General features: G+C 42.4%; 1 protein-coding gene across 2 annotated transcripts in view; it reads left to right on the forward strand.

The window, feature by feature from the left end:
- The window catches only part of LOC120411941 (potassium voltage-gated channel subfamily KQT member 1-like), a 286,757-nt gene that overhangs the window by 90,873 nt on the left and 168,551 nt on the right, over positions 1–27,333 (forward strand). For both annotated transcript variants that reach the window (XM_039571408.1, XM_039571409.1), the window contains exons 2-5: positions 42–117; positions 3,654–3,748; positions 4,731–4,771; positions 11,444–11,505. In XM_039571408.1, coding sequence (XP_039427342.1) covers positions 42–117; positions 3,654–3,748; positions 4,731–4,771; positions 11,444–11,505 — 274 coding nt within the window. The remainder of the gene's footprint in view (positions 1–41; positions 118–3,653; positions 3,749–4,730; positions 4,772–11,443; positions 11,506–27,333) is intronic.

Raw genomic sequence — 27,333 nt, forward strand, 5'->3', positions numbered from 1 at the left:
TCCCCCAGCTGATGTGTGTCTGTGTTTGTGTTCCTTGGCAGACTGACTGAAGCACACAGAACAGCTGTGAAAGTCATCAGGAGAATGCAGTATTTTGTGGCCAGAAGAAAATTTCAGGTAAGCAGGAGGATTAATCACAAGTGCAGCTCGTGAGCTTGCCTGACATTGCAGGTGCTCTCAGAGTGGACTTGTCTTGGTGAATGTGGTGTAGTAAGTCAAAGGTATTGGTCAAGTTCTTGGTCTCACATCTTTTGTGGATTTTTTAATGGTGTGGGCAAAATTATCAATGATCCATGGGTGTAGTGTGACACAAACCCCTGACTTTGTGGAGTCAGCATCGTTATTTTTTACTTCTCTTTTCTTACTGCACTTGTTTTTTGGGGTTCTGTGTGTTTACTATACTCACCAATACTTACCCATGCACTAGCAGAACTGAAGAAAAGCCTGCTGTTGAGGTGAAAACACCTCTGTACGGGTGTCTGCAAAAATGCTGATCATAACAAGAATGTTATCAATCATCTGATCAATTAGGGAATGTTCAGTCCCATGCTATGTATGGCTGACAGATCAATAGGCCTCACTGATGAGTACTATGGGTGCAAAGTTGCTTTCATAGGTGTGACCCACATTTCCAAATGTATTTCCCAGAAAGGGACCTCACAGGCCATATTTTATAAAATTGTGGAGCATCTGCCTTCTGGAAATTTGCTGTCTTTATGAAGTGTTCAGTTAATTTTCTCAATCAGGTTAAAAAGTGCTCAAACTAAATGTGCAGCATTGAAAATACTGTTTCATTTTGCCTGTTTAGTGAAACTTCTTATGATAAAACTTGAATGGAATGTGATCCTGATATCATTGTTCTCATTATCCATGGGCTAGAAATGCTATGGAAATGAAAAATTAACTTCTGGACTGATTTTCAAAGCCCTCGTTATTTCTATCTTAAGGTTCATGCTTTTTTGTCCAAGAGGATCCACTGCAAGTTAATAGCCTTTCATAATCCTTTTGAAGAGGTTTTAAAAAAATAAATCAAAAACTTACATTTAAGGCAAGTTTGATTAGAGCTGAGCACTTAAATGCAAGGGATAGAAGTCTGAGATAAGCTCCCAGCACTCAGAAGACTCTGAATTAGGGCAGACAGAATAGCTTATATATTTCCTAATCCCATGCAGACATGTATCTTCAGATAACCCTACCTTTTGAAAGAAGTCTAGGAGAAGTCAGTTTGTTAAACTCAGCAAAAAATGGGAGAGCAGGATTATATTGTAAATATACCAGAGAGATAAACACGATGGGAAATTAAAAAAAAAATAGTAAAAGAAAATAGAGACACCAGTTCTGGAAAATAAAATCAGTTTATAAATGAGTTAGGTTAAAAATTAGGATATTTCAAACCCCTAGAGACCTAATGTTCTGGAGCTGTCATGCCAAACCTTAAAAACTGAATTTCATCAATCTATGGAGAGAATTCTGTGAGTCAGTGACAGGGAAAAAGAAGAAGAAGGAATAATCTTTTTTTTCTTCCTTTCTTGGGGCCATGAAATACAGTTTATAGGACTCCCCATGCTAGTTAGATTTTGGGAGTTCAAAGCTGGGTAATATTATTTAGTTTTGCATGCTGACTGTGGAATACTGAGCTCAAGTGGCCAGGATTTGGGATTATGAGCAGAATGAAAGTTGAAGGAGTTGTTCAAGTTCTGCATTTACCACACCTCCCTGGAAGCCCATTATCTCCTGGCTTCAGTTGTATCGTTCTAGCATTTCCTAATAAAAACATGGCAGGGGATTGTGCCAAAGTTTGGCAGGGCATAAGATGCCCAGATCCAAAGCTTTATGGAAAAATAGGAGGGAAGAATGGTGAAAGCTGGAGGGATATTTTTACTCAGCTTCAGAGAGGACTCAGGCAGATTGCAGTGTCCAGCACTTTGCAGCTACAGGATTCGGAGCTGATGGTTTGGTGAAATGGATAACAGACAGAGGAATTCTTTTGAGGGGGTAAAGAAATTTCACTGGGAATGAGTAGAATTAATTATGCGCATACTAGCCCATGGGGGAGAGGGGAGGGGAAGACTCCCCAGCACATCCGGGCTCTGCGCCATGCATGGTGTTTAATAGAGAGTGTCCAAAGGAAAGGATACAGGATTTAGCCAAAATGCTCTCCAGGCACCCCCCACTAGACCATCTAAAGAGTGATACTGGCACTGCTTCTCGGGGTGAAGACAATAGGCTGCTTTTCTGGCCAGAAATAGTGATGTGTCAGCGTCTGCAAAATGTGGAGCTGGGGAAGGGGGAAAAAGCCCCAAAAACCAAACGATAAACTGAAAGCTGAACCCTCCCTCCCCCGCAAAGCCTCTGCTCCCAAATGCGCTCAAATGCACACACACACCTCCAAAGCCACAACTCTTCTGGAAGTGTTGGTGCAGGTAAGTGCTGAGTGCAGGGGAGGCATTTTGTCACGAAGAGCTCTCGCTTCCTCAGTCATTTCACAGGATTTGTTTCCATTCCAGTTCCATGCTTTCATTTGAAATTTCTAGGATCGTGTGGCTGCCTTCCAAGCATGACTCCAGCACATACTGTAGGTGTTCAATGCATGTGTGCAGTGGTGCATGCTAATGGCTCTGGCTGAGGCTGTGACAGAGTGCAAACAGACAACAAGATGACTAATGAGCTGTTTTCAGTAATTCCCAATTACTAGATTTGCAGTTCACCTTTGCTTTTTTGTCCCCCCCTTCTTTTCTTGATTCAGAGCCAAAAAGGGAGACATCTTGCCCCACATTTACCATAAGGGTTCTCAAAATGCTGGTCTTTCCAAAAGGCCGTGATTTGTGTTTAAACCTCCACAGACACATTGATTTTACTTGCTAAAATTTCACCGTGCTGCACCTTTTATAACCACATCACTTTATGCAAATTCACTAGACCTGTTTCAAAATTCAGCCACAGTAGTTGCAGCAAGAAACCAAAGCTTGGCAGAAGCATCTGGGTTCTCCTTAGGATGGGAATAAAGCTGGGCAGGTGGCAGTTTTTTCACTCTCTTGCATTTTTTTATCTGTCCTTTTTTATTTGAATTGCACCTTTTTTTTCTGATCTCAAAGGTATCATGAAAGACAAAGGAGCACAAACAAAACCCACGTGCGGCAGTCCCCTGAGTTATGCAGAGCATCTGTCCTCCCTGTTCCTCAAGCAGCAATATTTCTGTCACCAGACATCTTTGGTCTTAAGAGACATATGATTCTGGGTCCAAGTGTTCTGAGTTGGGCCAATCCCTGGGGTTCAGTCCCCCGACATTATGATTAACAGATGGCTTTGGAATGAGCCAGGAGATACCGCACATGAGAGTCCCAGATAAATTACCCATCCTGGGTTCATGTTTCTCAAATACACTGGGAAGGGCTAATATTTTGCTCAGTATGGAGTAACATGAAGACATGACTCTAACTGGCAGTAATGGGAATCATTTGGCTCCATCTCCACAACAAATATTCATTCACTCCCACAACGGCTGCATACTTTTTATTCATTACGACAACTGTTGCAAAATGGCAGGCAAATAAGCTCTGGAAGATAAAAAAACAGAATGAATGCCTGACTGAAATAAAAATCCAGTTTGACCAATACTCACCTTTCAACGTGCTGCCTGCCTCCTTTCCCAGCAAGCTCAGAAGCCGTACGATGTCCGTGACGTGATTGAGCAGTACTCCCAAGGACACCTCAACATGATGGTTCGCATAAAAGAACTTCAAAGAAGGTAGGCCCTGTCCACCTCATGAAATATCTGATTTCTCTAGTGCCAGCTGGCTTTAGGAGAGATGTGTACTTAATGAACAGTAATTGTCCAAAATTGCAAGCACAACAGGGAGCACAATATCTGGAGGATTTAACTTGGAGCCATTTTTAACCCTTTTTATGACCAAGTTTACAATTATCCTTTATTCTCCTCTCCTTTTTCTCCAAGTGGAATTAAAAGAAATTAAGGTGCATGCTGTGAAGTTTATAGTGTGATCCAAGCTTTTCTGTCCTCTTCTTAGAAAAGGAAAACTTTTCAAATAATGATTTACCTTTCTGTTTCCATTCTGTGGTTCTCCACAACTGAGAGAAATCTGGTTTGCCTGTGCTGCACTGTCTGGAACTTTTCCCTGCCCACATTCCTCCATGCACACGCTTTCTCCAAGTTTGGGGCTTGCAGCTGAAATATTTTGCCACAAAACTATTCTCTTCTGTTTCAGCACAAAGTGCTTTTCTCTTTACAAATTAATGCTGTGGACAGGGACATCAGAATGAACTCCCCCAGCCCTTAAATGAAATGAAAAAAAAAAATCCTATTGAATGGAATCTACTGTGTCAACATATATAGATATTAAATCCGCCTGCATGAGGCTCTAGGAATAGTTGCAAATGTTATTAAGAAGTCATTCTGTTTGTATAGTCTTTGTTATTAGATTACATAGGACACGGGAGAGCTATGTTTTAGTTACAACTTGAAAGTCTGAGAAATATTAGTACTCAAGAAAATAACAATAATAATATGGTTTGATTTTGGAGGAAAAACTCTAAAGAGCTGAACTGTTGACTGTGTGTGCATAAAGTCATGCTGGTATCATGTTTTTGCTTGTTTTGGTTTGGGTTTAGAGCTACTGTAAATTCTCATGTAAATTATGCTCCCGTGCTTAGCAACAGAGTTTAAGTTGCTTGGTAATTGCTCTGCTGGTAATTCTCTGTTTGCTTCTCAGGTTGGACCAATCCTTGGGAAAGCCAGGTCTTTTCCTCCCAGGTATAGTGACTGCATTTTATGCAAAATTATTATCTTCATAACTTTGGGAAAATACCCTTGGCTACTGTAGTGTGGATTTATAATCCAGCCAATTATACATGAATGTAATTCTGTTAAAAAGTCCTGGAATGCCTGTGCAAAGATAAATACCTTTCATTCAGGTGGTAGTGGAATAAATGGAAATTAAGAATAAATGTTGAGATGTATATTAGTACATGATGAGATGGAAATATCCTGAGGGAAATTCTTCCACGAAAATATTCTTTCTAAATCTTTTGGTCTGGGATTACAATATATGTTGATTCCACTTAGAAAGGTTTCTTCCTTTCTGAACTCAAGACTCATATCCCCAAGTGACTTGGAGCACGACTGAGGGTGGCAAAGTAATTCCAGAGCCTCTAAAAAATGGCAAGTTGTCAGTGGTTAATATTATCAGGACAAGGAATATCATTCAAAACACATTTTCAACATCTGATTGCTTCAGAAGGCTCAGTAGGACAATCCTTTTTCCCTGTAGCTGGTTTTGGACCACAGGAAAAGAATCTGTCAGCTTGAATACTTCTATAAATATTTATACATGGGGATTCATTCCACAATGTGCAAGCTAAATTTATGGAAAAACATCCCTTACCTCCAAAAATGTATTATTTTATTTCAAGTATAGCATTACCGAACTGGAATTTGTGCTCAAGAAGACCAGTCTTAGAAGCACGTTTTATCAAACAGTTTCTGGTTTCAGAGGAGATGAATAATTAGAAACTCATTGTGAAATAATGTTCTGAGAGGTAAGAGAAGCTGAAGATGTTCAGGAAGTTTGGTCTCACCAAATCTTGAGTCAAAAGGGTCATAGAAACCACTGGGAGGGTCTTAGGTGGGCCTGTGGCTTTGAACAAGTGTTGGAAAGAATCTAAAGTACCAAGGAACTGACTGGAAAAGGTAGAATGGTGGTTAGGGATGCAGAAGCTGGTGAGCTCAGTTAGGGGTTTGCAAGACCAAAACCAGAAGTTACTTGATCTAGTAGTCATTTTATCTAAGCCCTCCAGAAATCCAAAAATATGGTAAGTGGTTCCAGAGAAATGGTCTGCAGAACTAAACCTAGTTTGCAATTACTCCTGGTGTTATCCAACCTGCCTTTACTCCCAGGATTTTCCAAGCGGTGAACAGTGATGAGCAATATTTGTCTGTTTGGGGTGAAAACAGATTTTTGCACCATCCTTCTCCTCTAGAAAAAGAGTTATCCCTGAGTTTCCCTCAGAATGCATGGCTTATTCTACACTGAACATGGATTTTCAATATAATACTTTTCCAGGCATTGCTAAAACCCTCATTTTTAACAATATGGGTGTTTCCCCCAGACTGTGTTATTTCTGTACTGATGATAAGCAAAAAAGAAATGACAATGCAAAGAAAATTAAACTGCCAAGGAGAAAAAACATGAAAAGAATTTTCCTTTCCAGCTCCTTTTATTTTTTTCCTTGTTTTATTATACTCCCATTCAAAGAATCTTAAGGTCTGATTCCAAGCCCGTTGAAATGAACGGGAATCTTTCCAGTGACCTCAGTGGGTTTGGATCAGGCTGTTATTGAAACCCTGTTGTGGACTTTGATAATATTATATAAAGTAATTGCAGCCTGTCTATAGTACTATTACCTTTCAAAAGTGAATGATGTCATATAAGACCCAGAATGTGAATTCACTGGAAGCAGTTATTGTTATTTTTCAAGTTAGTTTCTGCGAGATAAAAAGCACTAAAAGCTGTGTTAAAACAAGATAAGGATACGAGAAGAGAATAAAAGCCATGCTGGGTCAGAGCAGTCCTGACTCTGACGGAGCCAAGAGCAAGGTGCTTTGGGAAATGTGTAAAAAAGCCTCCAACCTTCCCATCAACTTTCTGCCTGTTGCACATCAGAGGCTTCCTGACAAGGTTTCAGTATGTGTAGTGTCCAAAATGGTTTGTCCTCAACCAACTTGCCTAATTACCCCTTTAAACTTACAACATCTGCCATATTCTGTGCAAAGAATTCTCATAATTTCACCCTCACGTGTGCATATTGTGAGGAATTCTCCCTTTTTGCTTGTTTTGGTCTTGGCATCTCCTACATTTCTTTCAAACTCCTAAAAGCAGGAGTGGATTTAAAAACACTAAGATAATGAATCAATTTTCCAAGGACCTGGACCCCACTTTTATACATAGGAATAACTCCACCTTTAGGAGTATACTCAGAAGACTCTGTCTGGGTTTCATTGGAAGCCTGTCCCAGTGTTCCAGGGGACACCATTTTGTCAGATGAAACAGATTCCTGGCATAATAAACACATGCCTTAATAATGGAGAGTGTTGATGTAGAGGCAAAGAGCATATTAATTAAATCTATGGAATCAACGAAGTAGACACGTGCAACAACACAAATAAAGAGAGTGTCATACTTGACCTTCACTGTGCACAATGGAGTTAACTGCTTTTGAATGCAATTTTTGAGGCTTACTGTAGCTTTTCAGGGGATAAGGTGAAGAACAATACCAAGGTAAAACAAAAGATCCTGTGTTGGGTTCAGAAAAGTACGCAAAAAGCTGATGTTTATCAGCAGTTTATCTGAACCTCTTGGTTCTGCATGACACGGGTGGGAATGCCTGAAGAAGAGGGCTTTCTTACAAAATTTTGACAGTTCCATTGTTTGCTTTTTTTTTTCATTAAGTCCCACCTACGCTTTCTGATACTTTTCCCTTCCCGTCTGTTAAGAAGAAATTGGGTCACTGTATCATTTAAAGCATAATAAATATGATCAGCTTAACTTTTATCTTTTTTAAGTCAATTAATATTTGAAATGAGAGATACACATATTTCTGCAGGAACTGATTTATCCCACCCCTCCTGGAGATGAAAATATTTTGGCAGTTTACTTTTTAGGCTGTCCAAAGGAAACCACAAGTGCCTGATCCAGGACTATACCTTATCTTTTTTTAATTTCTTCTACCAATCAGCTGTAAAAGGCTCTGACAGACAAGAAAAGAGACTCCAACCAAAAGTCACCATGACTGAGGCAATTTGTTACTTGCCATTTTATGGGTTTAAAGGGGCAATCCTGACCTTCTTTTTCAGCAGCACACAGTTTACAAACCTAAGAATCCAGATCTTGCCATAAGCTCATCACACTTATCCCTATGTGGAGCTTTGGCAGAGCTGAAGCAAACACAGGTCCAGAAGGCTGCATTTGCACCAAGTTAGCCAAAAGAAGGCAGCAGTGTCTCCTGGGCTGGTCTGCTTTCTGAGATACCATTTACAAAGGTTTTGAGATGTCTTCAGCAATCTGGAATATTCTTGGTGTCACAATGGTCAAATTCCTCATTTTCTGTGTAAAAGAAACTGATGGCTTTCAGATAAATTTGAATATTTTTGAATTAGTTCCCCTCTAGCTGTGTGAAAATCAAGGAGGGACTCCTGCGCTATAAAGAAGGGTCGTTTCTTGCTTTTTCCATTTTCAGACCATCTCTCTGCAATTCATTCACTGTCCTAAAGCTCCTCATAAGTACTTTTTCCTAAGCAAAGGAAAAAAATTGATTTTCTTTAAAGTTTGGTATATTCTGATGAGATGGAGCACATTAACTGTGTGAAAAAATAAGATTATTGTGCCATTCCTCCTTTGATTTGCTTTCTTCCTCCTTCTTACGTCAGTATATGTTATTTATATCACGTGCTTCCAAGAGCTATCATCTGTTGAACTGGTGTAAAGCAAACCTAAGAAAGGTTTTGGGGGTTTTTGTTGGTTGTTTTTTTTTTTTTTCTTTTCTTTTTTTTTTTACAAGAGGCATCTCCTGTTCTTCACTAGGAAAACAGATGGGTCAGCTTTGTGAAAATATTAGGAAATGAATGCAGGATTGTGTTGTTTTGAAAGTAGAATAGTATGTATACTCAGGGAATAAATGTCTGTATTAATAAATACATATTAATATTATTTATCTACATTAACAACTATTCAGTCTCCTGGATTAGAATGCCTGTTGTTTATTTACTAGTGTTTTCTCTGATTCAAATCTAAGTATATAAATAATGGGTTTGTATCATACCAACCATGTGACACAAGATCTTTCCAATATTTTTTTTATTTCTGAGTTAAATTTTTTCCGTATGTATTTTCATCCAGTTCTAAGTAATTGTGTTTCCTTTCATCATGATCATGCCATGTGCCCTTTCCCTCTGTGCCTCTCCCAGAAGTGTTGCAGGATTGCTTAGCTGGTCTCTGTTTTATTGCAGCCCAACACAAAGAGCAAAAACTCAATACTAAAGGAAAGTTATTTTGGATTGCAAAGCGAAGACTGGAGGAATTTAGATGTTTCAGATTTATAGTTGGCCACACAATCTTTTCAATTCTGTAAGAACAAATAATCTAATCATGTAGGAAGTCTAAAATCATCTACCTAGAAGAGACTTGAGAGAGATAACAAACATGCAGTAGAAATCAAATGTACTCAAGTGACTTTATCTGAACTTGTGCCCACCCCACTTACCCCAGTGTTCGGTGTGTTGTGCACACACCACGTTTGCTTTTAAAGATGGTCTTTATTAGAAGGAAAACTTGTAAAATAGGGCTGGATGCTCTTCCCAATGGAGGCTGATAAGAAATTGGGGAAGATCACAGCATTTTGTGACTAGCACAGTCTGCATGCCAGCAAAGGGCTGCATGAGACACAGCTCCCTCCATGTGCATCATTCCTCCCACTCCTGATTTTCCACATCTTCTAGCAGTGCCACTTACCACAATACCACTTCTTACTGCTTATCTGCTTCCTATTTTCTTGTTTTCTCATCCACACAACTTTCAGGAATAACTAAAATAGGAAACATTATTAGTAAGGTTTGGGATGTCTTGGTGATTATCTGAAGGATGGAATTAGAGCTGGTTAGGAAATTATTCTTTTATTATTTAGAAAAACAAAAAGCTTTCTGAAGTATTTCTTCAGGTTTGGGGGACTTTTTGGTGTTAGACCTAAACAAAAACACTACCTGCCCACTGCTGTTCAAACCACATCCCAAATTAGAAATCCTTAAAGTCATGATTTTTTCTGATATATACTTGGAAAGATATACAGATTTCCTAACTAGAAAGTAGACAGCAGGGCCAGTTATCTCATTTTAGGCAGAGATGAATACAGAGATAAACTTGTGCCTCAACCACTTATATTTTAACAAGCTTCTGAGGTTGTGAATGATGAATAGCACACATGTATGAGCCAAGCTGTGTCATTTATTCTCTGTCCCACATTTTCTTTCCTGACTTTATTTGCTCCTGCAGGTGCTCTGGGGAAACACTTCTCTTTTCTAAGCCTGCAAAGAGGGGCCAAGGGTGCAGGACCTTTCAAATGTTCTGGGTGATGTGTGGAGGAGAAGGAAAGCCCAAAGTTTGCTTGCCAGTATTGCTTTTGCTTATCTTCCTCTCGGGTTTGGTGCATGCAACACAAGTTATCTTGAGGTGAACTTTGCTGCAAATAGATCCCTAAACGTATCCCATTAGCAAATGTATATGGTAAAGCAAGTACCACTCCCTGAGAAATCCAGGAAGGCGAGTTCCCTGCAGGAGGAACACACACACAGGCACTCACTGTGAGCTCTGATGCAGTGTAAATTCATATCTCAGCCTAACTTCCATCAAGCCTTGCTCATGCCCTAAGTAAAATTGACTTAGACAGCTTTAAAAACCAAACCTTAATCACTCATAAAAATGGAGCGATGTGTGAAAAAATCCAGGAGTAATTACTCCATCCCGGTTTTGGAAATATAGTTTAGTAGAAAAATTGTCCAACTTCCATCGACATCAGCTTCTAAGATATTTCAGTATCAGGCCGTGGTTTTTAACTTGTGGATGCTTTTTCCCAACTCAGAATATGTGTGGCTTTGTGCTTCATTGCCTGTGCAATAACACCCTCAAACTATGGCATTCCTTAGCAATAGATCCCAGGAACAGAAAGGATAAGACCCCATTTTCCACAGCTTTCACTCCTGGCTCCCAATCCCACCCTTTGCAGTGGAATGTGTAACTTTGGAATGTGGGCTTTACTAACCAGGTCTCATAAAGAGTGGGAGGGAAAATGAGGATGCAAGAGCTTTTCCCAGTGTCACTCCTTTGCAGGGAGGCGATGGATGGATGGATGGATGGATGGATGGATGGATGGATTTATAGACAGATGGATCGATCTCTGCCACTCCAGCCCTTGAACCCCTGGACAGTGCTGCCTCCTAGACCTGCAACCTCAGTGGAAAACTGTTCTGATTCCTTTATGTATAGCAAGTTTACCTTGCTCAGGCCAGTGATACTCAGAACTGGAGGTGTGCCCAGGTACCCTGCCCATTCCATCTAACTACATACAGTTCACTCAGATAATTAAACAGGTTACTCCAGACTCCACCTATAGTCCTTCATGTCCACAGATTGCCTCTACCAAGGTCCAGGTTGCCCTTCAGACTAACTGCATCTTGTCAGTCTGACAAAGTAATTCCCTTCTCTCCAGCCACGCTCTTTCACTTCTGTTTCATTCTTTCTCGTTACGTTCATGCATTTTATGGTACCCTACTATTACCAGCTTCTTTTCTTTTTTGCTTTAAATACCACAGATATAATTCTTAGTTTGAATTTATTCTCCACCTAATGAATGTCCCATTTTTATTCTCTTTCTTTAGAAAAAGGGGTAGACAAAGGATACTACAGTATAGGAGCCAGACTGATCCGGCTGGAGGATAAGGTAAGTGCATGAAAGCTTGCTTTTTTTTTTCTGAGAAATGATATCTGATCTAGAGACCTGCAAGATAGTATCTTGGTATGATTTACTTTAGAATTACAGGGCTCCATAATAAAGAATAATATCCTAATTTTGGTGAGGGAGTTGATGAAGTATCATGTGCATGTTGCTCAGCATTAACCGTTTACCTGCTATGCAGTTTTGGTTCTAGATTATAAAAGGAGCTGCTTTCATGTTGAAGTCAAATCACACACCTTGTATACAAGTGCTGTGAACTGGCTGGTGTTTGTCACACAGGAATTAGTGAATTAAACAGAAATCTTAGTGTCAGAAATCTTTGTGACGAGCAGTTGACATCCCAGTTACAAATCCTGAAATTCTTTAATGTTTACTGCATGTTTCCCCCTGTGCAGTTACCTTTGCACATTTTCTGCCCCTCCCTCACTGTCTTCTCTCCAGGAGTATTTGTTATTAATTAGAGTTACTTAGAGGTGTGCCCAAAGGCCACAGTTCAGTGAGGCTCTATTGTCTTAGACCTCTTCCAACATTCTCCAGAGCTTTTTCCACTCAAATAATAACAAAAATACAAGTTTGCTCAAAACTCAGACTCTATTTCTCTAGCAGTCAGCTCTCTTACCCACCTCTAAAAGCTGGTGTTCCTCCACGGGGCACTTTGTGTGGGCAGGAGCAGTACAGTGGCTTTGGTGGGAGGTGTGATGTGGCTGAGACAAAAGTCCATTTGAATTTGGTGTATCCATTGCCTGTTTGTATCCTTGTCTCACTCAAATTTGTCATGCAAATTCTCTTTTCACTTTTTTCTGGGGAAGTGAGGCAAGAAGGAAAGAGGAAGGAAACTTCTCATAATTCTTAAGAACTGTGCATCTTGCCAAAAAGCAGAAATTGACATTAAACTAATACAATCTCTTGCCTAATTTTTAATCATCATTGCTAGGGCAACATAGGAAATATGTGACACTGCACTGTCAAAGGACCAATTTTCTTTGATTTTTAGCTTTCTTGCACTGTGTCAAAGAATCAGCCTCAGATAAAGACATTATCTGGGCTAACTTTTAAAGTGGATTGGTCCCTTGTGCAGACACAGCTGTTCAAAGTGAAAATGGCTTTCATTCAGATTGCCTTACTCACTTCAAAAGAGATAAATTGCTCTGTGTATTCTGTAAATTCATACCAAGACTTCATTCAGATTTCTTGAATGTGCAGATAAAGAGAAATCCCCAATACAGATTGAAAATCTAGCAATAAAAGTATCTGTGATAATAGCTGGAGTGCTTTGAGTGAGAAATACTGCTGGTATTGTAAATACCTCTGGAAGCAGCAGTTCATGGTCTCCTGGCTGCTCCATATTTATGAAGAAGAGAGGTGAGAAAGTTTTTAGTGTGTCTGGCCTTGGTCCAGCTTTAGCACAATGTGCTGTGGATTTGATCAGTTTTATTTCAAAGCCTGACTTAGAGTGCTGCAGAGGCATCTTGGTATAAGAAGAGGAATGTTACAGGAGATGCAGGAAATGCTGCAGTGACTGATCTCTATTGCAGATACCTGCTTGTGTTCTGCCTTTAATTTAGGCGTGATCTAAATAAAGTCAGTCCAAGCTCAAAGCATTGGTGAGCGAGACCAAGCTGCCCTTTTGTTTGAAGAATTAAACTTGGTGCTTTAAATTTTGCATGGGAACTGGTGATTGCTCTCTCTCTCCACTTATTGTTGTGGAGAAAACACGTAGAAAAGAATAAAAATGCGTCAAGATGTTTTCGTAAGATGAGTCAATCATTGCAGTTTCGTTTTTGTTCTCAGACCAAACTGCAAGTGTAAAATAAAATGCCAGATGCGGAGAGAACCGAGGGTATTTAATCTTTTAGTACAAATTATCATTCCTTCAGGTGTACAGGGCTTCAGTCTCATATCCCTGCTAAGAAAATAGATGAGGTGCAGAAAAAGGGCAAATATTTGTTGTGTTGGTTTGCTCGGGGTTTTGGTGGCATAAGTTTGGGGTTTTTGGTTTGTTTGGGGTTCTTTTTGTGTTTGCATCTTTTTGGCACATCAGGCTAAAATACATGTTTACATAATAAATACAAAGCTAAGCTTCCCAGCTATCTCTGTTTTAATGGGACAATAGAAACTACTGCATCCTGCTGTCAAACTGCTTCCCCTAAATTATTTTCCCATGTCTCATGGGCTCTCATGCCCTAACAATTCACTCTGTAGTAGCTGCTATGTGCCCAAATGTGAAACAATATTGGAATCAGGAAGGACAAACTGAGTTTCAATCTCTGAGGAGAATAAATGCAGCAAGGGCATGTCTGACATCAGGCTCCAGCTGGTGGTGAAAAATGATCTCCCCGTTGGAACTAGAAAACCTTTGGGATCAACCTCTTTCCCCTGGAGAAATTATTTTAACATTCAGTCACCCAGTCTAGTGATGGCAGCCTCCCAAAAGAGTGACACATCTGATAAAACGACACATTTTTGGACAAAGGCCAGTTAGTGCAGACTGATAAAAATGCAGTGTGGCTTTGAGCATTTTATCTGCTTAAATAAGCTGCATCAATAAGCCATGAGTACACCTCTGGTCCAGACTGACCTTTCCCAGCAGCATTTTGCAGTTCATTTGTTTTAGCTGTCTCTCCAGAGGGGAATCAGAGTGTGACAAACCCATTGAGAGCTGTGTGTTGTTCTGCATAAAACCGTAATTGCTCTTCTTGCAAAGCAAGGGAGAGAGAAGCACACTTTTCTGATGGCTAAGATGAACTCCATTCCCTGGAGAGCTTTGCTGTTATTTCACTTGAAACATCGCTTTTGCTGTACAGAAAGGCAGAGGTGCAGGTCTCTGAAGGGGTTGCTTGGTGAGAGGTAGAAGCTTTGAGGCAAAAATGTTTCAAAGATGCAAAGATAACAACCTTCCATTCATGTGGCATGAGAGCACTGCCTGCAGCCTCTCTTCTGTGACCAAACAGGCTCCTTCTGGGAGTTTGAAGTAACAGGGAAGAGGTAAGAACCTCATCCAGTCTTTGGATGATGAAGCACCATGAGACTCCAGCAGAACACAGAAAAAAATATACTCTTTTTTGCCTTTAAGCATTGCAAAGCTGACTAGAAACAGGTAAAATGCATGGTGGCAGCTCTCAGGCAAAAAAATCCAAACCCCTTTTTGGCAACATCGATGCTGTGCAAGGCTTCACTCCTCTCACTGACATGGCACATTGCATAGTGTGAGTTTGCCTGGAACACTTTTCAGCCTATTTTTCCTTGAGTAGGGCATAAAATTCTTATTTTGTTGTGGCCAGTGTAATAACCTAGTGTGGTTCTTTTCACAAAAAAATCCACTGGGATGTTTAGAGAAAGAATGGGGCTTCTTTCCCAACACGTGATGTGTGCCATTTGGCCGACCCCTCCTTTGGTTCCATGGCAGGGTTTAATTTTATTTTGTGGTATGTAGCCATTGACAGATCCTTTTGAAATGTATTAAGAGGGAGATTGGTTCCAAGATGATGTTCTAGAGCTGGCGTTAGTTTCTTTTCAAAATTGTAAACTAATGCTTCTTTATGATGAAATGAGTATTCTTTCTTTTCCTTTTCTTTTCAAAATTAGAAAGAAAAATCATGGTGTGCTATGTCCAACTGCATGGCAACCTATAAATAAAAACAGGAGAGAAAAGAATCTGCAAATGAAAGGTTAGAAAGGACAGCTGTGTTGTCTTTGAAAAAGAAATCTATTAGGTATTTTTATAATTACATGGCAGTCTTTTTTATGTGGTATTTACAGTTATGATTTACGTCCATATTACCATAACTATTTCCATACTTATAGACAACATGTGATAATGCTGAGAGCCAAAAGCAACCATTTGGTAGCATTTAAAAAATGCAGGAACACTAAGAGAAAACAGGGCAGTAAAGCAGAACCCTTCTGAGTTTTATCCATCTGAGTAATGAGAGCCAGGACAAAAATGTCATCCAACATAAACAAATGTAGAGGTTGGGTTGTGGTGGTAAACTCTCTCTTTACCAATTTAAACACTTATTTTTGAGTTGGGAGCTAAAAAGATGGTCTCAGAGAAGAGTGGTAACAATGGAGAGATGGATGTTTGTGAATCTGATTCCTGCTGTGATTACATCAGGAGTCATTAAATAGTAAATTATTTATCATGACAGTGCCTGCAAGCACCACCAGCTTGAAGGGCTGGTAAGAATTTCCATTCCAAACCCCTAATTTGTGAGTGGGGTGATGGGCATAACTGAAATACATTAAAAAAAAAGGAACAAAAAATTAAAAAAAAAGCCAAAAACTGGTGCACAATGAGTCAATTGCAATATGAGCATGCTGCACTTTTGAGGTTTTAAGAATATGTCTGAAATAAACCCCTTTGTTAACCAAACCATGTTTTGGCACCAAGGTGTTTGTGGGTTGTTTGCCCCCAGTTCGTTAAAGACAGAGTCATTCCACAGCAGAAAGCTTTTCAGCAGGCTGTTTGCAAATGGGTGTTGTGTGGGTTTTCTGAAGTCAAAGCCTTATCTCATTTACTCTGGAGCAGTCCAGCATAAATCCATTGACTCTGTGCCATGAGCATGATGTCATTCGTTTTATTTTTAATCTGTTGCTGAATTAAAACAAAACAAAACTAACCGAAAATGAAAGCCCTGATGCCTCAAGCCAAATTGTGCTTCCATTTATACCAGTGAAGTTACTCAGGATTTACACAGGTGTAAATGGCAGCAAGTTTCTTAAATGGCTTTAACAAGATTCCAGCTCCTGTGTTCACATCCTGCTCGTCAGGAGTGAATTGACAGAGAGGAGAGAAAGCAGAAATAGGGATTCAAACATTTCAGAACCGATCTGAGTGAAATCATGTTTTTCACCTGTTACAACTAAGGGAATCTTTGTGATATGCTGGGTATTGTAGAACTGAAATTGTGTTTTTGTACTGAAACATCAAAGTGGACTTTTAATCTGCAAACCAAGTAGTGAAAATTTAATTGCTTCAATCTCAGTCACACAGCTTTTCTACCCTACTACTGACTCCTCAGTGCAGAGAGGAACTATTGCAGCCCTGACTTTTTCTGACTGTCTGGGATGGGTTTATGCTTCTCAGATAAGCCTTGTTTAATACAGTTGAGAGGGAAGGGCTGGGTTTGAGCTGCCTGGTTTTGATGGTAATTTCTAAAGGATCAGGCAAAAATAAGAGCTAATTCTGATACCCTTTCAAGTAGAAGAGAGAGATCATATATTCTGAGGCATAATGGAAAGAATCCTCCCTCAATGCTTCCCTTACGTTTTTTGTTGTGGAGCTTTATCATATGTGGTACTTGGTAGCACCCTCCTATTATTAAGGTTCTTCACCACTTTCCATTACAGAGCTCTATTTTCAGTTCCTTACAGCTTTGCCAAACTCCAACCATCTGGGCTGAAATTCTCTGAGGCAGATGCTTGCCTCAGGCTGAGATCCTTTGGAAAATTTATATGTTAGAGTGGGTCATCCTTTCTATATCACAGTAACCTGACCCACTGTGAGGATTCTCCCAAAAGTAAACATAAAAACATTGATGGAAAACACTTGAGCTTCTAAATTTGAGCAAGAAAATTGGACAGGAATGGAATATTATCTGCCATTGGGTCCCAGAGGCCTGATCCAAAATGTAGTGAACTCATCAGGAAGCTTTCACATGGATCAGGCCCTGATTTTTAATGGGTGAGGGAACAGAGAGTTTCGCACAGTGAACGTTTGCCAGGATGCAATTCACCACCATAAATCATTCCAAAGCCCAGTAAATGAGCATGCAGATGGCAGTGTCTGCTCCCCAGGGCTTGCACTGACTGGGATCCAGCCCCAGCAGTTTGATCTCATTTAGAGCAGTCTCAAGGATTGCTCTGATTAGGCACTTGGTGCAGTCTTGTTGCTCCTCTGCTCTCCTGGCTGAAACTGCACTGGTGGGAGCAAAAACCCCCATCTAACACCGCCCAGGACACCTTGGAGCATGCAGGGCAGGGGGCAGGCAGGGGCTTGACAGCCAGATGTGGCAGAGCAGCTGGAATCAGCTGGGTTCAAAGCTTCCCTTTAGTAAGAAAGAAGGAGAGTCACTTGCAGAAGAAGCACGAGTGCTCCTGGAGAAGAGCACACAGATTAACTGTGAGCACTGAAGGAGGGAGAAACACCAGAGTGACTTAGGGCTGCTGGGAAATACCACAGCCCTTGGAAAGGAACTGTTAGAACATTGGGAATCTAACCCATATTGATGCAGCCAGCTGTTTAACCTGAAGGGAAAAGGTCCTGGAAATAGCAGCGCTGACCAAAAAGGCTGTGGATGAGGGGCCCTGTCCATGCCTTTGGTTCTCCACCAAAACCTTCCCAGCATCACAACTGGCTTTAACCAGCACTGAGGAAAGTCATTAGCTTGGAGATGGTGATTTCCTGTAAGTTTTAGAGAAAATCAGTGCCTGGGTAGAGAACAGACACTCTGGAAATCCCCCTGCTCCCAGAACTGACTGCAGTGTGAGTGTGGCTCTTCTCAGGTGCCAGAAAGTCCAGCCACAAATGGATAGGAATCACCAGCTCTGCTGGTTCTGTTGTTTATGATGCAATAAAGTAATTTATTTACTATTATTGGGTGAAAAAAAAAATATTTTTCGAGTATTTGGGAGATTTTGACCTTTTTTTTTCTAAAATGTCAGATCCTTCCACGGAGAGCTTTGACCTGAGCATCCAAAGAATAACAGATAACAGATCAGCTCTAAGTACTTCACTTCTGCTTTTTGTAGTTTTTAGTAGGTTATTCTAAAGAAACATAATGTTCTACATGATCCTGGGCCCCAAAACAAAATGCCTTTAATTAGCAATGTGAAAAGGGAGTATTTTAACAATCCTCTTTAAAAAAAAATAAATTGTAAATTCATTAAGCCTGTCTTTTCTTATGAGCAGTGTTTTAAAAATTGCTATTTTCTGATGCAAAAAGAAGTTATTTGAACACTTTGTGCAACCCCCAGTTGTTGCAGACGTTGAACAATTTAATTTAGAAAGCTTTTTTTCCAAAATAGATTTTGTAGTTGTTCTTTGTTGGTTATGGCTGTGCACTGCAAGTGGTGCCCTTCCTACAGACAGGTTGAGAATATTTCTTCGGAATGGTTCTCCATCTGAAAATGACAATTTGTTTCCAATGGAACATTTTTTGAGAAAGTGTCACATTCATGTGTTTTAAATCATGTACCGAAGGAAAGTGCTTCCAGTTTTCCACTTCAGAGCAACTTTCTGAAAATGAGAATTGGGGTGAAATACTCTTGATTTTCTGAGCATTTCAGTTGAACAGGTTCATTTCTAAGTCATTTGTATGATTGCATTAAAGACATTCCAGCAACAAGAAGAATTCACAGAGAACATAGATAAATTTTCTTTTAGGAAAATAATTTATTTTCCTCTAGTGTTCCTTACCTCAGAATTACTGCAGGTATTTCACCTACCACATTTTTCAGATCAGTAATTGTAGGGCAATTTTAATGTTACTTGAATGCCATGTAATACTGACCTCTAATTCCTCTTGATCACGGAAAGTACACTGAAAAAACCCCCAGATCTATATTATTCAAATAGTTCCCAGACTACCAGTTGGATTTCTGTTTCATGCAAGAACTGTGGTGCTGAGTCAGAGCAAGCATCTGTTTAATCCTGGAGCTATTCATCCACTGATGGCAGCTGAGGGATGGACTAATTCAAGCCTAATTTGCTATAACTGGTCTCTGGGTGTTTGCAATGGATTATATTCAAGAAGCAGTGTGAAGAATAGTGCTGTACAAGGCAAGTTACAGGATGACAGCACTCTGTATAAGAAAAGAAAAACAAAAATGAGAAAAAACCCGCCAAGACACACTGCAGTACTATGACAACATTCCCTGATGTATTGGCTGCATCCAGGGAAGAGAACTTTCACTCAACAGTAAATTCATATAAAGGAGTTCATATAAAGGCTTATGAGGTGAGGGAGAGAAAAACTGAAAAACTCTTTTTTTGCCTGTATTTACCGCCAGCTTGTCCTTTTCAGTGAATAGCTTTAAATTTTATGGAGCAGAAAAAAAGTCAGTAATACATACCTCTACAGCATAATTACTTTTCCTACTAGTAAATAATGTAGATAAATTATATTCATATTTTTCCTGTTGAGAAGTTTGGGTGTTCTGGGGTGTTTGAGTAAAATACACATTAGCCACTGAGTGCCCTGTCCAAGCCTTCTGGGCCACATCCAGGGATGGGGACTCCACCACCTCCCTGGGCAGCCCCTTCCAATGCCTGACCACCCTTTGCATGAGGAAATTCTCCCTGATGTCCAACCTGAACCTTCCCTGGCACAGCTTGAGGCCGTTTCCTCCTGTCCTGTTCCTTGTTCCCTGGGAGCAAAGCCCGACCCCTCACCTGGCTGCAGCCTCCTTTCAGGTAATTGTAGATAGAGATAAAATCTCCCCTGCCTGCTCTGGTTTAGGAGGCATCATTAAGGACCAAACTGGCAGATCTGTATTTGTTTCTAGACCTGGATCCCATGGTTGAATGACACATGTGGAACATGGCAGTGTCTTGGCCGTCAGTGTTTTCAAAACCTGACAACTAGAAATACTGAAAATCCAGTCACATTTTCTCTTCTGAAAAATGCTAACAAAAATAGGAGGCTGTAAGTGACTTAAAAAGGGCTGTTTTTCAAGAGGTGAAGGATACAGCAAAGCATGTAAAGCAACTGTTACAGGTGTGGAATACGGCCAAAACAGTGTCATTTGAAATGTGGGTTAGTACAGGGCCAGGCTGTTGGTGCCACGTCAGGTTGTCTGACCAGATCTCCATCTGGATTCAGGATCTGGCTCACACAGCTGCCTTTCCTCTTCAGGAGTAGAGATTGCAAAGACTATCAGCAATACTATCACAAGTCTCCTGCTACCCTGCGTGTTTTTAAGGCTTCTGTATTTGGAATCGTGCCATTATGGGACATTAAGGAAACTCCCCAGTCGGACCATTCCCAGGACTCCCTGGCAGGGGCACTCCCAAGGTCAGGGACTTTCTGGGACCGAAGGCCCTTCCCCAGCTCCAGGGACCGACAGGTCCCTGCCTGGCTCCCCACACACCCCCCTCACATCACACCAGGTTTGCATGGCAGAGGTGGCAGAGTCCCAGATGTCTCATTCCATAAAGCCATTTTATTCCTGGGGCAGTGACACACAAACAGCCGAGCTGGTGCCTCCAAGGAGGGACCCCAGCAAAGGAACCCCTGGGATTTTATCTCATCACAGCCTCCCCGTGGCCAGTCTCGCTCTTCCTCCCGAGTCTTCGGCTCCTGCCCCCATCTCTGTGTCCATCCACCTCGCAGGCATCACCCGTCTTCATCTCCCTTGCTGTCCAAAAGGTCGGCAATTCCCGGCTGCTGCTGTGTCTCAGTGTCCAGTCACCTGGCTGGCATCACCTGCCTTTGTGTTTTTGTCATCCCAAAGGTCGGCAGTTCATCCTCTTGTCCCAGGCTCCCACCCAGATCTCAACCTGCATTTCAACCTGCAGCTCAACCTGCAGCTTGTGAGCCCAGCTCCCTGTACCAGATGTGTTCCTCAACAGTGAGAATTCTTAAAATTGCTTATTTCTAGCCCTTGCTGTGGAGATACCTATGAAAAGCAGAAACACTGAAGCCTCAAAACTCCCAAAAGAAAGATGAACATGAAATGCAGTGTGTATTTAAAACATTAGGCTTTTTAAGGCACTCTAGTTGTACTGACCCTAAGTAGCTGCTGCAGACTCTGGTTTATATCCCTACACACGGTCCAGGGGAGGCAGAAAAAGCAGCTGAAAGGCCAAGCCAATGCTCAGAACTAGAGCACCCTGGCCTCTCTGTCCCCATAAGCCCACTGCCAGCTGCCCTGCCCTGGGGAAGGTTAGCAGGAGTTCAGGTCTCTCCCGAGCTCTGCCATCAGGACATACCCTAGGAGGCAGCAGAAGCCCACGTTCTTTCACAGCAGCTCAAAACACATCAACATCTTTAACTTTCCTCCTCAGCCTTACCCCGAGCTGCCTGTTAATGTCAGTTTTGTTACTGCCTTCCAAGGGCTGGGCAGCTTTGCACGACTCGTCACCGTAGGTATCTGCAGAGTTTCTGAAGCCACCAGCAGCAAGTGTTGCCCGTGACAGGCTGAGCCTGGAACTCGTACCACGATTGAGTGGGTGCCATGCAGACAGCATTTACACCTTTGTGCAGTGCTCAGTTGGCCTCAGGATTTGCAGTCAAAGAGGAGAAATAGCTGCTTTCTCCACTTTGATTTCAAATTTCTGTAGTACTGTAGAAAGAGGACGGTCCTTGATGAGTGCCCAGGAACTGAAGCCCAGCAGTCTTTTCCCAGCACCACTGCACATACCTGAAATTAGTCCAGGCAAGCCAGTTAGAAATCATTTTTCCAAGGGCAGGACTATATCCAAAAAGTATGCTCACCATAAAACCAAATTTATAAGTATGATTACCATATAAATGGGATATCCATCTTCAGAAATGAAGGGCTGGATAGGCAAGGCCACAGTAGTGCCCTGAGGACATGCATTTCTGTGCCCCCCTTAGCTCTGACCTCTCCATTCACCCTCATCATTAAATTAGTGGGCAGCTGCCCCAGGGTAGCAGCGTCACTGCAGCATGGGGGGAGATGGCTGGGAGGTGAGGCCAGGGCAGGAGCAGGAGCTTGGGAAATGGTAGCTTGACTGAGGAAAAGGATGGAGGTGAAACAAGAAGTCATTCTTGCTGGATGTGGAAGTTGCAAACAGATTCGATTTTCTTAGAGGGCTTTGGAGCCTGAGCTCAGAATCTGCTTCAGACCAGGTGTCACTGGAGTCTTGTTGGGGTCCCTCCCCTGCCGTGTAGCCCTGGGAGAGGGGCCCTGAGGGGACAGACACGGGGTTTCCCTGCCCCTGCTCAGCCTCGTTCCCATTGGTTGGTTTGTGTTCCCTGCGCGGGCAGAAGGACCCTTGGTCCCGTGACTGGAACAGTTCCTGAGCAGAGCTCCGGCCATGCGGCTGGAGAAATAAACATCTCTCTGAAACAGCTATCAAGAATCTGTCTGTCCATATATATTTCCTTTCCACGGGACACCTGGTTTGGTATATGCGTGTTGCAGTATCCCCACTGCAACATAATGGTAGAGAATGCGGGCAGAACGATCCCCGATCCCTAAGCGACTGATTTGTGTGAGTAAACCCTGGAAACTTTGGATTCCTCTTCTTGGTTTTGCTTTGCTATTCCGTATCTAAACTATGGAGGAACCGTGGGAGACTCTTGGCTCTCAGAGCCGCATATGGACATTTATCTTAAACTTAAAATGATTCTTGAACAACAATTTGTAAATTTTAGCTTGATTCAAGCTCAGAAAGAACTGAAACACTTCCTGGCATGGTTGTTTAAGAACTTTTTCTACATTTCTTGGGATTTAATTCTTACGAAGGGCTTTTGGAAAACCATTTGGACACAGTTAATACTGGAGTCAAAATATATGCCGATGGAAGAATATTTTCGTGAATATTATTTAGTTACCGAGACTGTTGAGCAATGTCAGCTGTGTCCTGGCGAAGGGAAGCCTGGCTCAGGGACCGTGCGGCCCAGGCCACGTGCACCGAGCGCTCTGCGAGCAGCAGCGAGGCAGTTCCCGCGTGCGGGCGGAGCCACGCGAGCCGCAGTGTCGGTGGCGGAGCGAGGAGCGGCGGGAGCGGCGGGACCCAGCGGTGCCTGCCTGGCCGCGCGCAGCGCGTGGTGGAGCGAGCCCCGTGAACGCCCGGCCGAGAGGGGCGGCGTGTGGGCGGCGGCGGGCGGCAGTGGCGGTGGAGCGGAGCCGCGCCCAGCCGAGACGTGCGCTGGAGCGGAGCGCGGGGGAGTCATTGCTCGGGGGCCCGGCCGAGACGTGGGTGCAGCGCCTGGCAGCGGCAGCGAAGCTGCGACCAGAGGAGGCGACGCACGGAGAACTGAGCGGCGCGGCCCGGCCCGGCCCGCGCAGCCCCGAACGCGACCCCGGGAAGAGCGCGCAGGCACCAGCAGCCCCGACAATTCCAACACGGGAGCGACCGAAGGAGAGAGCAAAGACGCAGCGAGACAGAAAACAGCAGCCACTCGGAAAAAGGAAAAGATCATAATAACTAAGACCTTAGGGATAGTAAAATGGTATAATGTTAAGCAAAATTATGGTTTTATAACAAGGTGTGACAACCAGCAAGACATATTCGTGCATAGAACTGCTATTAAAAAGAATAACCCTGAAAAATGGATCCCAAGCTTGGGAGATGGAGAGGTGGTGGAATTTAATATTGTACTAGGGAGAAAAGGGTTACAAGCATCACAGGTCACTGGGCCTGATGGTGTTTCTGTAAAAGGCAGTATATATGCAAAAAATCGTAGTCATGTTAGACAATATCTCCATTGTAAGCCCCCCCTACAGTCTCCCTTTCCTAATCCCACCTTTCCCTTTTACCCTATGTCCTATTACCCCAGTGTATTCCCAATCCGTTTTTTCATCCATGGTTTCCCTCACAAAACCATGCTTTTGCCAATTGTTTCCCCAAAAATCCCTTTCCAATGCCGAGTGGGGGATGAAAAGGGGGAGGGAAGAAGTTAAACCCTCTCCTGCCTCAGTTTCCCCACAAAGCATGCTCAGAGAATTCTGTCTCCCTTCTGTCAGCCCTAAGATGTTCCACAGAATCTGTTTGGACATTTAAAGACTCAGGAGGGTGGCTTGTTTTGTCTTGAAACGGTTCTTGTTACGTTTATCCAGTTGTTTTCATTCTCCTTTTATTAAAATAAAACGGGTGAGGTGTTGGGGTCCCTCCCCCGCCGTGTAGCCCTGGGAGAGGGGCCCTGAGGGCACAGACACGGGGTTTCCCTGCCCCTGCTCAGCCTCGTTCCCATGGGTTGGTTTGTGTTCCCTGCGCGGGCAGAAGGACCCTTGGTCCCGTGACTGGAACAGTTCCTGGGCAGAGCCCCGGCCATGCGGCTGGAGAAATAAACATCTCTGAAACATCTAGCAAGAATCTGTCTGTCCATATATATTTCCTTTCCACGGGACACCTGGTTTGGTATATGCGTGTTGCAGGATCCCCACTGCAACAGAGTCTGGTCCTGCAGCCCTGCATGGTTGTGCCTTAGGCAGCATTTTTTGGGTGTATTGTGTGTGTGTTAACTGGGTGTGCAGTAAACATATAGAGCTCTGATTGATGTTTTGTAGTTTTTGCATCTACACTGGGGGTTTTTTGGCTATTTTTTACATTTTATGCATTCCAGCCTCCATTTTTTAGAGTCTAAAAAGAACTTAGGTTGCTCTAGAAGTACTGAATATTGCTATTATTTCTGACGGGAGCTTTTGCTAGGTACTCTCAGCTCTCCTACTGTAGCACATTCTGAACTCACTATCCAGAGGGAAAAAACTCCAAAAGAAAACTGTATATCTGATGTTGAGAACAAATTTATTTCTAGCCCCAGCTAGAGGGGCTGTTACTGCAGGGATCACTGCAAGGGGGTCAGATCCTGGAGTCCCAATGAGTTTTACCCTGAGGTGGGATTGCAAAAATAGACTTCTGATCCTGTGGTAAAACATATCTGCTTGGGGGGCAAGATACTGAATGGTGACAGGAACTGCTGTAAAGCTAACACAGCTTTAATATGTGGGGAATAGAGTACTCCATATGCTGCTGTGTGATTTCCTTCTTTGGCTTGGAAGGCAAAAACCCACTGCTTGTATTTGGAAGGCAAATTTCAATCCCCAAAATATCTTCGCTGCATTTACTTAATTTTACTGGCCGGTTGGGCAGACTGACCATAGCTCGGACTGGAGTACAGGTTATGTCATTCAGCAGAAAACTCCCTTGTGTGAGCAGATTTTTGGTTCATTTTATTATTTTTTTCCTCCTCATTCTCCTCCTCCAAGACTATACATACAAAGGGAGGTCACAAAATAAAAATAAGCTGTAGCCAGCAAAGTTCGGGGCTTGAAATAAAAAAAAAATAGCAACTCTGTATACTTCTTAGAATTTCTTGTTAATGAGGTCATTTATGTCAGGGCAGGAAATGTACAAAATAGCACAGGATAGAAAAATCTAGACACTATAAAACACACCAACAAATTTGGTGCATGCATTACTCCCTTAATATGCCCCCAATGTAATCTATAGATCCCACAAGTGACCACAGTATGTTTATGTATGTAAAAACTCCTATATATGTAACACTCATAAGAGTAGCAATTTTACTAGTGGGAAAAGATTATTGTGGTCTTTTTATATAGCATATAGGTTTATTTAGAGTGAGTCCTTGTAGAAGAATGCAGGACCATGAAAAACTGTTAAAATGTCATGATTATATTAATTTCATACTTAAAGGAATACTTCACTTTAAGTTATGGCTCCAAAATTACACTGCTCATTCATGGTGTTTTTAATGTATAATTGGCTGCCTTCAAAAATGTCACAGTAGGAGGAAAAAAAAAAGCTCATTTTCCTTGGCGTGTGTACTGTTGCTATTCCTGTGTTCATTTGGCTTGGCTCGGGGAACCAAATGCTGCAGTCTGAAATAACTTTTTATATGTTGACATGTGCATTTAACTAGAATAAGCAGGCAGAGTGGACCAAGCTGGATTCAGCAAGGAACAAAATATATCTTGTACGGCACCTTTCAATGTGTCAGCCTCCGTTTCTGATTCTTTCTCGTTTCGTCATTGTCATGGCACACGTGAACCTCTGAGCTGCACCCAGCCCCTACACAAAGATCAGGCAGCGAGGTAACTAACACCCATGGGGGCAGGAAGGAGGAGTAAGAAGAAAGGAAGAAAAATATAATCTCTTGGAGAAAAAGCTGGGAAGGGAATCCTACTGATCTGTTGAAATTGATTTAGCAAAATTTATTTAGCCTGTTGTTTTCCAGAGCAAATAGATCTTTGCTGCTTTGTTGACTGTCCCTCGGTGTGGCCTGAGCAGAGGCCTCTCAAGTCCCACGCATACTGAGCTGGATTCTTGAATCCTCACCTCTTGTTCACCCACCTGGGCTGAGTCTTGATCATTTCTGGAGTTGATTTGAGTTTCAGGTTTGGTCTGATCTCTGAATCACGACCACTGACATCTGTCTTTGACAGCAAGCCTCAGGAGAAAGGCCGTGGTGCTGCACTGCAGGTGGGGGTGTGCTGCTGTGTGGAGCCACGCTGGGAAGCACCTTCCCCCCGTGTCCTGTCTGCTCCCCATTTCCCCCCAGCACACAGCTGGGCTGCAGGAATGTGCCGTGGCATGGTTTACTGGCTCGTCACACACCTCCTCTGCAGCCGGGGCTTTCCTCAGCTCACAGGGATGTCCCGTAGTCTAAATCGTGGTTATGTCGCCTGGACCTACACAGAGAAAATCCTGAACACTCACAGGGCTGCAGCACAAGTGCTGAAAGGCAAGGAGACACGTAAGGAGAATCCCAAGGAAATTTTGTAGGCAGTCCCACAATTCTGACTGTCTGTCTCCTGGGTCATTATTTTCGGGGAGAAAAAAAAATCCTTCTGTACCCACCTCCTTACACTCCCATGAGCCTGACAAATACCCTCAGAAGAACAGATATCTGTGCACTGTGACAAGTCTTTCTGGGAAGCAGAAGTTAAGGATCAGCAGTGGGTAGTGCTGTGCTTGTTTTGCAAACTAGGCAAAAAGACACCTTATTCGGTTATAAACAGGAAACCCGGGCCAAGTTTGTGGAGGTTCTTGTCCAGAACCACTCCCTAGATGAGCTCAGGCTCGATGTTCTTGTCAAGATGAAAATCGTGACACGCCCTGTGCCTTGCACATTGTTAGGGCCTGCTCCTGACCACATC

Source organism: Corvus cornix, chromosome 1A (assembly GCF_000738735.6).
Source record: "Corvus cornix cornix isolate S_Up_H32 chromosome 1A, ASM73873v5, whole genome shotgun sequence".
NCBI classification, from domain to species: Eukaryota; Metazoa; Chordata; class Aves; order Passeriformes; family Corvidae; genus Corvus; species Corvus cornix.